The sequence below is a fragment of the Mustelus asterias genome, unplaced genomic scaffold (assembly GCF_964213995.1).
Source record: "Mustelus asterias unplaced genomic scaffold, sMusAst1.hap1.1 HAP1_SCAFFOLD_1622, whole genome shotgun sequence".
NCBI lineage: Eukaryota > Metazoa > Chordata > Chondrichthyes > Carcharhiniformes > Triakidae > Mustelus > Mustelus asterias.
Window position 1 is genome coordinate 1 of NW_027591567.1, and position 13,647 is coordinate 13,647.

At 43.4% G+C, this 13,647-nt stretch overlaps 2 protein-coding genes and 1 non-coding gene across 3 annotated transcripts in view; 2 read left to right on the plus strand and 1 right to left on the minus strand.

The window, feature by feature from the left end:
* The first annotated feature begins 591 nt into the window (after positions 1-591).
* LOC144488509 (speedy protein A-like) lies at positions 592-8,648 on the plus strand. The gene is made up of 4 exons (XM_078206558.1): positions 592-788; positions 1,487-1,600; positions 4,397-4,682; positions 7,249-8,648. Exons 1-4 carry the CDS (start codon positions 735-737, stop codon positions 7,335-7,337), a joined length of 543 nt encoding a protein of 180 aa, XP_078062684.1. The 5' UTR covers positions 592-734; the 3' UTR covers positions 7,338-8,648.
* Positions 941-1,074, plus strand: LOC144488511 (small nucleolar RNA SNORA31). The gene has a single exon (XR_013496612.1). It is a non-coding gene; the product is annotated as a small nucleolar RNA SNORA31 (small nucleolar RNA).
* LOC144488508 (tRNA (adenine(58)-N(1))-methyltransferase, mitochondrial-like) overlaps positions 8,612-13,647 on the minus strand; it is a 38,658-nt gene continuing 33,622 nt past the window's right edge. Inside the window, exon 7 of the mRNA XM_078206557.1 lies at positions 8,612-8,783. Within this exon, the coding sequence (XP_078062683.1) occupies positions 8,707-8,783 (77 nt within the window). The 3' untranslated portion in view covers positions 8,612-8,706. The remainder of the gene's footprint in view (positions 8,784-13,647) is intronic.

Here is a 13,647-nt window from a genome sequence, read left to right on the forward strand (position 1 = left end):
AACCCTGCGAATTTCCTGTGACTAATCCATCTAACCTACACATCTTGGGACACAAAGGGTCAATTTAGCATGGTCAATCAGCCTAACCTGCACATCTTTAGACTGGAGGAAACCGGAGCACCCGTGGGAAATCCACGCAGACACTGGAAGAATGTGCAAACTCCACACACGCCCTAGGCCAGGATCAGATCCAGGTCCCTGGGCTGTGAGGCAGCAGTGCTAACCACTGTGCCAATGTGACTTACCCAAGCCTGAATGTTATCTAGGCCTTGCTGCATATGGACACAGCCTGCTTCATTATTTGGGTGGCTACGAATGGAACTGAATGAATGCTGGAATTATTTGGCTGCCAACACTGCCTGCAAGGTCCCACACTGACATTGAATGGCTGTGGGTGAAGTGTCAGAGGAGCTTCATGCGGGAGGAATAGCATTTAATTCTTTTAATATCAGATTATCATGCTAAAATAATAGCTGAATGCTTTTTGCTGCTATATCCGGGCTGTCCTGAACATTTTCTATCTCCTCAATAGAGGGAGCTGTTGCTACTGCTCCAGCCTTTCCTGTATTTTAGTTGTAGTGAAGGTCTAGAGGTTTTGAAACCAATGTATCTTGAGGCAATGGAAACTGATTTGCACCGACTGTTATAGTTATAAATTGTAATTGTAAGATTTATATACATTTGGCACACATTTAACGACTTTGTTTTGTCTGCATGTATGTAGTGCTGCGTTAATGGTCAAGTGGCTAAAGGCAGTCTTCACCCTACATGCCTCCTATCTGTCTACAGTAAGTAACATTGGTTTACTCAGCCTCAGCAGTATAACGAAAGACATGTTAAATGTTAGCTTTGATATCTCTGGGATCTTCAAAAGCTAAATTCAGGAAACCGTTTTTGGTTTATAGCCTGTTGCTGGTCAGGTATGAAGGAACAAATAAGGTTGCATCTGTTGACAGACCTGAAGCACATTCCAGTGGCTTTCTGGTTCCTTATTATTAAGATGCAAGATCAATTTCTTCGCGCTTTCTGTCTGCTCTTCTAGTGGCAGTTTGGATTGAATAGAGGAAAACATACATGAAAATGTACATCTTTATGATGTTATTGGGTTGTATCTTTTAAGTGTGTAACCATATCCACAGAAAGTATGGGCTCCATTTGAAACCTCTTGGCTATCATAGGTATGTACGTGTTGGGTATCGATGTTCAGTGGGGCTTTAACTTTTCTGATTCTAAAGGAGTGATGCTTGGAGCAATGATAAACCATCTCTTAAAAAAAAATTGGGTTTATACAGTTTAACTATTTAGAATCTGCTTTTGAGAATCTTGGGTGGGTGGCACTGTAGAAATTGTGGCATTACTTCCAAGTTTAGTTTGCTAATCTACAGGATTTACCATTCATGTATTGAAGTACTGTATTTATGATTAGAATTTCACACAGTTTTGTAACTTTAGCTTGCACTGAAGTGGTTGATTTTACTCTCTGCAGCTGCCTAATCTTGTACCACAGCTCGGGGCCTTGTACCAGCTGATGGAGAGCAGGGTGAAAACGCTCCAAAAGCTTTCGCGGCTGCATGGCAAGCTCTTTCTTCTAGTTGCACAGGTAAGGAGTGGATGTCTGGTGCTGTGGGCAGTTACTGAGTGCAAGTTATGCAGGGAATTGGAGGAGAATTCCAAAGATGGTATGCATATTTTACAACTGCCTGTGACTGTGAAAATCCACCTAACTTACATTTCCCTCACTGTTTTACTTGTATCATCAAACACCACTTCACTTCTGAGGTGCAGGCTTATGATTCAGATATTTCATTTAGTGCCCCACAGTTGTATTTGGGGATCTCTCTGGTAAATGGCACTGGTAGGATCTATATTGCTGTCCTATTGGTGCAACACACTGCCCCATCGGCAAGCTAAATGTATTCAGAATCATTCGTATGAATGTTTTCTGTCCTTCAGATAATGGTTGTTGATCCATTTATCTGGGTCAGAGAAATGGTATGGGAATACAAGCTGCCGTATTTACTTAAATGGCAGTAGACTATTAATGAGAAATACCTTTAGTGGATCTCACACTTCTCGACCATCAGCTCAGCTGCTGACACTGCATATACTGTAGAGGATATCTTAGAGGTGAAATCAGCATCTGTGATAGCGGACATGAGTGGACTGCAGCCAACACGGAGGGAAAGGGTAGCACAGGTGCCAGCTTTCTGCAGAGCAATTTGTACTGGAGTTCTGCTGCAAAGGAATCAGGTGAGGACTTTGATGGGGTGGTGTTCAGAAACAAAACTGATGAGTATACACATGAAATACTTGGTGCATTGGCAGGCCTACCAGAAAGGCTGTAATCACTGTCAAGGAGCATGGAGGAATCCAACAAAAACTTTGCTCTGGGATTTGTGCAGAGCTTGGAGACCCTTCTTTCCTGGGTGGAAACGGTGGCCAACTCCAATACACTTGTGAATTCAACCACAATCTGATAGCAGATGTTTCAGCTTCCATTACAGTACAAGAAGAAGCTACCCAATGTCTGGGTGCTGCAGTGAAAGCTGACATCATGCAAACTCTGCCTGTTACCATGGAAGCTCAGACTGCTTGCATGTCCTCTGATATCTGTCCTCGAACAGCTTGCTAGGGAAGAGCCATCCTAAGGGAATTGGAAGTGACTCGTTGGAGATCAATCTGCTGTGCTCTGTCAGCATCTGTCCTCCCACCATATCCACTCTACCAGAATCCTTGCTGCTGCGTTACAGCCGTCCAACCTAAATTGCTACCACGATGCCAAGATGGCGCAGTCTGAAGCTTGACTTTCTGGGCCAGAACAGTTCACAGCACCCGGAGTTGTCAGCTGTTGTCTCCTCCACTGAAAGTCAGTAGTCTTCCACCAGCCACACAGCAACTGTTTGGATAGCAGAGTGTAGGAGCACGAAGACAAACAAAGCCACATGTAAGATAGACACTAAGAGAACACACAAGGGTAATTAGTTGACTTTTGTATGAAAAACTAGATAGTTTGATATAGTTGGATTGAAATCTTTGGTGTTGATTTTTATTTTGGCATTATAGCCAAGAGCACGTGCATGGTCAGTAACAGAGCTAAGGTGTGGGACTGTTGGTGAAGAGGGAATTTTCATTGTGTTCACTGATGGCAGTCAGCTGAGCTAATCATGGGCAATCCAGCCAGAAGGGAATTGTTTTTGGCTGCCTCTTCCCTTTCTCTTCCTCAGCTGCTCAGTGTACGTCTTAAAATGTTGCAGCAAAAAGTAGCAAGTCTGACAATTGGGAATATTTTAGAAACAAGCAGAGGGCCATCAAAAGGATGGCAGGACAAATTGAGAGAGCAAATAATAAAGCATTCAATATTCTAAGCTTCATTAAGAGGCTATATTATATTTACTGATTTATCCAAAATAGGGTAACCTCTATATTATCCCAATATAGCATCTCAGATCCTGCGATGCCCACCAGGAAAGCAAGGAGGTTATGCTGAACTTGTATCAGACACTTGTAGACCTCAGCTGGAGTATTGCATACAGTTCTGGGTGCTGCATTTTAGGAAGGATGAGATGGCATTGGAGAGAGTCCAGAAGAAGTTTACGAGAATGGTTCCAGGGATGAGAAACTTCAATTATGAAGATAAATTGGAGAGATTGGAACTCTTTTCCTTGGAGGAAAGACTGAGAGGAATTGTGGTATCAGTATTTAAAATAATGAGACACTTGGACAGAGTAGACAGGGGAAACTGTTCTCACTCATGAAAGGATCAGGAACGAGAGGGTACAGATTGGCAAAAGACGAAAAATGATGTGAGCAAAAACCTTTTTCACACAGCAAGTGGTTAAGATCTACAATGCACTGCCTGGAGGAAAACTAAACTGAGGAATTGAAGAAGGAATTAGATGATTATTTGAAAGGAAACAAGGATCTGGAGTAAAGTGTGCAATTTTGGTTTCTTACCTCAAAAGGATCTAAATGGCCTAAACAACTCTTATTTCTTTTGTTGTATTTCAGCTGTGTTGCTAATGAGGTGCAGTTGCTGCCTTTTATTTGAAGGGCCTATGGATCCAATTGCAATAAGGCAATATACATTGTGATGATAAAGAGAGGTGTACAAGAAGTTCTTAAAATGACAGTGTCCCTTGATGATTTTGGGATTATGGTGTTTATAAATAATGATTTCATATGGAGAATGAGGAAGAGTTCAGCAAAAATGAGTAATCTGCTTTTACCAACAGTCTTCACTCCTTCACCTCACTCGGTACTTCAATTAGGAACAAATCTATTATGTTATTGCACACAAAAAATGGAGGAAATTTTAGATCTGTACGTTGTAGCTCACTGATTTCTGAACTACAATCGTTTCTGTAAAGCTGCATGTAAAACAATTTTCTTTTGATAGGTTATGGCAATTGCTCCATCTCATTATATCTGGCAACGGGGAAGGCCACTGCATCACAGTGGTGCCATCAGAAGGTACACACAAAATGAAGTCAAAATACCTCGGGGTCCTTGTGACACACCAGTTCATTGTTCACTGTGTGGCCAGAAAGAAGGCTTCCTCAGCATGCATCTGTCGTCTTCCTCATCTTGTGAAAGTCTGATAATAACTAAGAATGACTTGTATCGGGATGATCCAGAACAGAATTCAGATGACATGGAACATAATACTTACTATTCCACAGCAGGTAAGAATCATATATCCTGGGAATTTTTTCATGTACTCATCAAAATGAGGGATAGAATCATAGAACTTTCGACATAAGAGAGCAGGAGCCTGTAACACTTCCGTCAGTGCTAGCTGTACATCAACAACAACTTGCATTTATATGGTTCATTTAATATAGTAAAATATCCTAATGCACTTTACAGGAGTGTTTTCGAACTAACTCAACATCGAGTCACAACAGGAGATATTGGGAGAGGTTGCTCATAGTGGTAGGTTTTGAAGAGCACTTTAAAGGAGAGACAAAGAGGGTTGGGGAGGGAATTCCACTGCTTCGGATCTTGGCAATAGGTGTCAGTGGTGGAGCAATTAAAATCCAGATCTGCAGAACGGTCAAATTTGACTTGAAATGTTAACTCTGTTTCTCTCTCCACTGATGTTGCCAGACCTGCTGAGTATTTCCAGTGCTTTCTGTTTTAAAATTGAGGATGTTCAAGAGGTCAGAATTGAAGGAGCGGAGATATCCAGGGAGGGTTATAAAGCTGGAAGAAATTACAAAATGTGAGTGATGCTATGAAGGAATTTCAAAGAAAAGATGAGAATTTTAAGATAGAGATGTTGCTGAACTGAACCTTCCAACAGTTGGCTCATAGCTGCTGTATTATTTGGATTGACTTCGGTACTTGCTGTAAGTGATTCTAATTGAATAAACTTCTTTGGTAGTTTAGATTAAACAAGTAGAAACAAACAGCAGTATTGGAAATATCTTCAAAATCTGATAAAGACAGTAGCAAAGAGCTAGAATTGTCTTGATTGTCCAGGAAGGAAATGAACAAATTGTTTTCATAGAAAGTACTTTTTTCAGGGAAACTGCACAAGCACAAGGAGAAAAGAAAGCATTGGTACAAGTTTGAGACTAAAGAAAAAGAGCATCAGCTACAGAGTGTAAATTGACACATTTGGTTTGCAGTGTAGGATTGGTTGCATGTTGGAGACAGTACATATACCTCTGACCTAAGTTTAGATAGAATGTCCTGAGCACTTACGGTTTCTTGTCATTAAGAAGTTTTATTAGGGAGGAACTAGCACAATGTTTTCAGGTCTTCTGCACATGAACCGGCCAGAGAATGGCCGCACATGCACAGTTGGTGTCTTTCACCATCTTTAGGTTAGGAACTCAGATCTCCTGCGCATGCGCCGAAAGGAAGTGGTCACGCATGTGCTGTTCATCCATTCTTATGTCATTTTGCCAGGAATCGGTCCTGCACACATGAGTAGAATGAGAAGAAAAGTGAAATGGTGCAAAACTACACATCAAGTGACCTGAACCAGAGCACCATTGAAAAGAATGTGTCCCAGGGAGCAGGGCATGGGGGAGTTGGGGAGAAACAGGAGAAGGTCCCAAACCAAAGAGTGGGACAGGAAGAGGTCCCAGAAGAAAGTCCCAGGCAAAAGCAAGGATCAGAGACAGATCCAATTGAGTTAACATAAACAACAGGAGCAGAGAAAAAAGGCTTCAAGTTAAAGAGTGAGCTGCAGGGAGCAGACCTGAAGCAAAGTGGGCTCAGGAGAAGCCCAGGAGATCTGAAAGGGCAGCAACTCTGCTGTGGACCGTAAAGACAAAATACCCTTTTAGAGTAGTAGTGTTCAGCTTGGCATGGCCCAAAGAGCTGAAAATATTCTTCAAAGGTGAAACATGAGCGTACTAGGAAATCCAGGGAAAAGGAGATCGAAACCTGGAGGTGGATTTTTGGCAATGCCGTCTAAGTGGGAGTACCAAGTTGGCACTCTGTCATCCCATTGGGGAGGTTTCCCTTATGCAGTTGAGGGGTTTGTGCCTACATTGGGGGTGGGGAATATGGGGAGTCTCAGTGCTTGGATGATGTAGGGGACCTGATCTTTCAGGGGTTTGGGTGCGAGGGGGGTGCCTCTATTCATGTTCCCCATGATTGCTGGAGGCCCGATGTTCGTGGGGGAGGTGCCTTTAACTCAGCGTTGAGGTTGTTTGCCATTGAGTTTAGCCCCTACCCTTGCTGGGTGTGCGATCATCACCAGCACTGTGAATTACACCGAGTGCTGTCTGATCAGGCTAGAAATGGTAGATGTGAAACCAGCAAGTTCCACACAACTTTTATTTCCTGCTCCAGCATTCTGTGCAATTCTGGGAAAAATTCCACCCTTTAATGCGATACTGAGGGATTTGAGAAAGGACTTTTTCTTTTACACAACAAAAGACATCCCAGAACTCACTAGCCAGGAGGATGTTTGAAGCAGAGATCATCAATGATATCAAAAGGAAATTGGATAGGCACTTGAGGGAAATAAACTTGCAGGTTTACAGGGATAGAGGGAATAGGACCGAGTGGATTACTCTACAGAGAATCAGCACAGACTCAACGAGCTAAATGGCCTTGTTCTATGCAAATATAACTCGATAATACTATTTTGGTGATGATCTCTGCTGAGTCCAGCTATCCTGTTCATAACAATTCTTAAGTTTGTTTGTGATGTCGCGCTTCACTCTTTTATATGACCACTGACCAGATACATTTTCAAATTTTCCCCTCTATCATTCGATTTTCTTTTAGACGATCAATCTGAACAAACCGGGGAAAGAAAATACAACGTTGCTGTAAAGGACAGATCCATGGACTGGTTTACTGGAAATGAGGAGTGAGGATACCTTGCAAAAATAACTGGATTCATGTCACCAGAAATGCATCGCCAACAAGAGAGAACAACATCCTACATTTGATAAAATAATAATCAAGTCCCTTCTCCTGGAAGTGTGATGGAAATGTCAAATAGAGGATAACTGACAATTCTCTGTTAATTAAAAGGGGCTCAGGTGACAAGGGGCGGCACGGTAGCACAGTGGTTAGCACCGCTGCTTCACAGCTCCAGGGACCTGGGTTCGATTCCCGGCTTGGGTCACTGTCAGTGTGGAGTTTGCACATTCTCCTCGTGTCTGCGTGGGTTTCCTCCAGGTGCTCCGGTTTCCTCCCACAGTCCAAAGATGTGCGGGTTAGGTTGATTGGCCAGGTTAAAAATTGCCCCTTAGAGTCCTGAGATGCGTAGGTTAAAGGGATTCGCGGGTAAATATGTGGGGGTAGGGCCTGGGATTGTGGTCGGTGCAGACTCGATGGGCCGAATGGCCGCCTTCTGCACTGTCGGGTTTCTATGATTCTAGAACATTATCCATGAAAGTGAAGGTCAGTCACTTTATATTTGTTGTCCAAATCCAGGTGTAATTATTGCCTTAAATTCACCCAGCTGCTCTTTGGACTGCTCAGAAATATTCAAGTTAGTGACTTTTTTTAAAAAAATTCTTGCCCACTTTGTTGTCATTTCAGTTTGTGGAACTGGAAAACATACTGAATTTGTGACAAATAGTTGATATTAGTTGCTGTAAATTTCAGTACCTTGTACATGCAGTTATAGAAGGCATATACACATGGTCAGTAATCAACTGAAGACCATTTTTCACTGAGTCCACATATCCGACAGCACTGATATTGACCTTCCTGTCAGAACATCAAGAAAAAATAAGGGGACTAACAAGTGGCACTGGTATAAATGAAGACTCAACCTTGAACCCCACAAAAATATTAAATAGGTTGTTAAAACTTACATCAGGAATTTTCATGACCATACAGTCACTACCATTGTAAACGAGTGGTCAAAATATTCTAGTAGATTGAAACAGGAAGGCTGGATTTTGGCCTTGGCGCTTCTAATAGCTTTTAAAATCTCTTTTATGTTGTATGGTTGCTATTTCAAAGTCCTTTGCTACCTGTTTACTGAGAAACATGTAGTTCTTTATTAACATGAAACTATTTTGCTCGCCTTTTTATGTTCAAATGATTCTTTGATATTGTTTTTGTTATCTTTTATCCTGCCACACTGTAAATACTTAAAAATGTAAAAGTATCACAATATAAGCTGCATGAATAAATAAGAAAATACACTTTTTATTTTGTTTATCATGGTGACTGAGTACAGCTTAGAACTTAACAACACATTCAATCTTCACGATTCCACAGCTCCTAGGTATTTTTTCCACTGTTGTGTCGAGTAGAATATAAAGGGGCAGGTCTAAATTTTCTTAATTTGACAAGGAAAGCTGGTGGGGAAAATAAAGACCGAACAGTGAGTTTGATGAGAATCACTTGCGACAGTTAGAATAACTTCTATTTGCACAAAATCTGTGCCCTGGCCAATCATTCAGTAAAGTGTTTCAGACCCATTGCAGCCTTAAAGTTTATTTATTTGTGTCACAAGTCGGTTTGCATTAACACGGCAATGAAGTTACTGTCAAAATCCCCTAGTCACCACACTTCAGTGCCTGTTCGGGTACACGGAGGGAGAATTTAGCATGGCCAATGCACCTAACCAGCATGTCTTTCAGACTGTGGGAGGAAACTGGAACAACCGGAGGAAACCCACGCAGACATGAGGAGAACATGCAGACTCCGCACAGACAGTGACCCAAGCCAGGAATCGAACCCGGGTCCCTGGCGCAGTGAGACAGCAGTGCTAACCACTGTGCCTTCTGCTGGTGGACTTGCGTGATGCCCCTGTGTTCTAAATGTTGAAGGCCTCTTTCACCTACCCTACCCCAAGAAATCCAGCATTCCAGCAGCAGGGTGCTATTAGCCAAACAAAGCTAGTAAATTGTGCCCCATTCTGCAAAACACTTTCTCATTTTGCACTGTAATTACCAATCTACTACTTAGCAGGGGACTGTCTTGGGAAGTTTAACCCACTTTATATAAACATTTGCTAAAGGCCAGGGCCAGAACTTTCCTCTTGAGATTTTCCCCACCTTTGGCAACTTCAGTTGAAATCCTGTTTTGTGTATAAATGGGGGTTCCCTTCAAGTTCCATCACCGTTACAGCAAGAGAAGGAAATACCCCAAGCAAATTTCTGATCTATACAAGTAGTGCTCATGCCTCACATCCTTTTCTGATGAAAGGAGTGTCCAAAGAACCTCAAAAGAACAACAGAGGAATATCATCTTTTTCTTTTAATGTCGCTGTTACGGGCACAGAAAACTGCAATGAAGAATTTGGATAATGAAGAATAGCAAAAACAAGTCGGAGTGGATAGAAATATAGCAAATGTAGTTCATAGAATCCCTACAGTGCAGAAGGAGGCCATGCGGCCCATCGAGCCTGTACCGATAACAATTCCACCCAGGCCCTATGTAACTCCCTGTATTTATCCTGCTAATCCATCTGATGTGATTTATTATTGTCACATGTATTAGTATAGAGTGAAAAGTATTGTTTCTTGCACGCTAAACAGACAAAACATACCACACATAGGAAAGGAGAGAGTGCAGAATGTAGTGTTACATTCATAGATAGGGTGTAGAGAAAGATCAACTGAATGCAAGGTAGGTCCATTCAAAAGTGATGGCAGCAGGGAAGAAGCTGTTCTTGAGTCAGTTGGTACGTGACCTCAGACTTTTGTATCTTTTTCCCGATAGAAGGAGGTGCAAGAGAGAATGTCCAGGGTGCGTGGGGTCCTTAATTATGCTGGCTGCTTTGCCAAGGCAGCGGGAACTGCAGACAGAATCAATAGATGGGAGGCTGGTTTGCGTGACGGATTGGGCTACATTCATGACCTTTTGTAGTTCCTTGCGGTCTTGGGCCGGGCAGAAGCCATATCAAGCTGTGACACAACCAGAAAGAATGCTTTCTATGGTACATCTGTAAAAGTTGGTGAGATTGTAGCAGACATGCCAAATTTCCTTAGTCTCCTGAGAAAATAGAGACGATAGTGGGCTTTCTTAACTATAGTGTCAGCATGGGGGGACCAGGACAGGTTGCTGATTTGGACACCCAAAAACCTGAAGCTCTCAACCATTTCTGCTTCTACTGTAGACAGGGGCATGTTCTCCACTACGCTTCCTGAAGTCGATGACTGCTTCGTTTTGTTAACATTGAGGGAGAGCAGTTCATCAGATTCTCTATCTCTTTCCTCTACTTTGTCTCATTATTGTCTGAGATCAACCCACAACGGTGGTGTCATCAGCACACTTGAAAATCGAGTTGGAGGGGAATTTGGCCTAGTATAAGGAGTATAGTAAGGGGCTGAGGACACAGCCTTGCGGAGCACCAGTGTTGAGGATGATCGTGGAGGAGGTGTTGTTGCCCATTCTTACTGACTGCGGTCTGTGGGTTAGGAAGTCTAGGATCCAGTTGTAGAGGGAGAAGCTCAGCCCCAGACCACAGAACTTGGAGATGAGTCTTGTAGGAATAATGGTGTTAAAGGCTGAGCTATAGTCTATGAACAGGTGTCCTTGTTATTGAGCTGTTCCAGGGTTGAGTGCAGGGCCAGAGAGATGCCATCTGCTGTGGACCTGTTGTGGCGGTAGGCAAACTGTAATGTTTCCAGGTAGTCCGGGAGGCTGGAATTGATTTGAGCTGCAACTAGCCTTTCGAAGCACTTCATAATGATAGATGTGAGAGCCACTGGACAATAGTCATTAAGGCGCGCTGCCTGGCTTTTCTGTGGTACCAGGTTGATGGTCGTCTTTTTGAAGCAGGTGGGGACCTCAGATTGGAGTAAAGAGAATTGAAGATGTCTGTGAATATCTCCACCAGCTGGTCCGCACAGGATCTGCGTGCTCGTCCGGGTACCAGTCGCTTTCCATGGGTTGACTTTTGAGAAGGCTACTCTGATGTCGGCAATGATGACCTCGGATATAGGTTCGGCCGAGGCATCCGGAATGAAGGGCATGCTCTCGCTGACCTCTTGCTCAAAACGTGGCTAGCGTGGGATTCTAGCTTGGTCCGGTACTGTCTTTTGGCATCTTTGATGGACTTCCTTAGATCGTGTCTGGCTTTCTTATATAGGTCAGCCTGACTTGAACGCCTCAGACCTGGAATTCAGCAGGCAGTGGACATCCCTGTTCATCCATGATTTCCGGTTGGGAAACACGCAGATTTGCTCCTTTGGCACAGAGTCTTCTACATACTTACGAATGAAGTCAGTTACTGTAGTGGCGTACTCATTCAGACTGGTCGCGGAGTTTTTAAATACTGACCAGTCTGCTGACTCTAAGCAGTCCTGTAGGAGATCATCTGATTCCTCAGACCAACATTGCACAACTTTCTTTGGTAGATTCTCCCGCTTCAGTTTTTGCTTGTAAGCCGGGAGTAGGAGCTAAGGGTCAATTTAGCATGGCCAATTCGCCTAACCCACACATCTTTGGAGTTTGGGAGGAAACCTGAGCACCTGGAGGAAACGCACGCAGACACAGGGAGAACGTGCAAACTCCGCACAGACAGTCACCTGAGGCCGGAATTGAACCTGGGTCCCTGGTGCTCTGAGGCAGCAGTGCTAACCACTGTGCCACCCGGGGTGCCTTAATGATGGCATGAATGTGTGGTCAGAAGCTCAACTCGGGTCAATTATGACAACAATGTTGCATACAGTCTGAATTGGCCTCAGACAATTACCAGGAAGAGGAGCAGATTCAGTAGTCAGTTAACAAGAGTCTGTGGTTCTAGTCTTCCTGATATTCAATTATATTTGATTTCTGCTCATGCAGTAATGTACGTCACATGTACAGTTTGACAGTTTTGAGATGGTGAAGGGAGCTGGTCATGAGGTGGAACTGGGTGTCGTCACTGTACATTTGGACACTGGTATTGTGTTTGTGAACGATGTTGCAATGGGGCAGCATGTGAATGAGAAATAGGAAGAGGCCGAGAATAGAGCTTTGGGGGATACCAGAGGCAACGGGACAGAAAGAGGAAAAGAAACAATTGCAGCTGATTCTCTGACTGAAATAGAATAAATAAGAAGCCAAGTAACTGCAGTCAAACCCGAGGGCCCAAGGCTGGACAATTCACATTTTGAAAGTGCAACTATAAGCGAATTTGGAGAGTATTTTTTCCAGGGATGTAAGTTAGTAGGGTTTGTTGGGGGGAAGCAGGGAGAGACATATTGGGGAAGGATGGAGAATCATTGGAAAAGGATGGTGGAGTCAACTCTACCAAAGGTTACAAACAGCTCAAAAAGGAAGAGGAGGGATAGGAAATCAGTGTTAAGAGTCAGAAACTATCATTTGTGACGTTGAATAGTGCCATTTGGGTTCTGTTACCAAGACAGAATGCTGTGTTGAGGAATACAAAGATGGAGTTCCAAGAAAGATGGGTATGGCTTTGGGAGGCGACAGCATCACTGAAAAGCTTGAGAGGAAAGATTTTCTGTTGAGAGGCTTTTGTAGACTGGGGCTAAGGTTTTATGAGCAGAGGAGTGACGATGGCAGATCTGAAGGAGGGTAGGACAGTATTTGAGGAGGGGGAACCATTCACAATAACAATTAACATGGAAGGGATGCGGGGTGGTCAGCAGTTAGTGGGACTAGGGTCGAGGGAGCCAAAGGTGATTCCAACAGAAGATGAGCTTGGAGAGCATGAGGGTAGATAGGAGAGAAAGACTTGAGTTAAGTTCTATGGTGGGGGAGGACCTTAAAGGAAGATAGACTTGATGGTGTGGCGAGCTGGCAAAGGCAGCTGATCAGATTATCTTAATTTCAATGACAAATAAATCCACGAGCTCCTCTACATTGTTGGAGGTGAGGTGTTTAAGGAGACGGCTTGTGGTCGAGAAAATAAATCCGAGGTTAGCTTTGCTTTCCAGTACAGTCCTGGAATAGTGAGCACTCTTGGCAAATGAGAAGCAGGACCCAAGAGTGCTTTATGTAGACCAGCCTGTGATCTGTCATATTAATTTGAGTCTTGAAATACAAGAGAGGAGTGCTTTACCCCGGGGGTACAACCAGGGTTGAGAAAGGCCAGTGGTTTTAATGGGGCATCATGAGGTTGTGAGTGAACAGATCAGCAGCTGCAGAATTGTGAATATCGGGCCAAAGGCTCGACAATTCAGATCTTGAAAAGGTAACTGAATTGGGAGAGAGCTTTTCTGCAGGGTTGAAAGATAGGATTGGTGGCAGTTGTAAGGGTGGAGG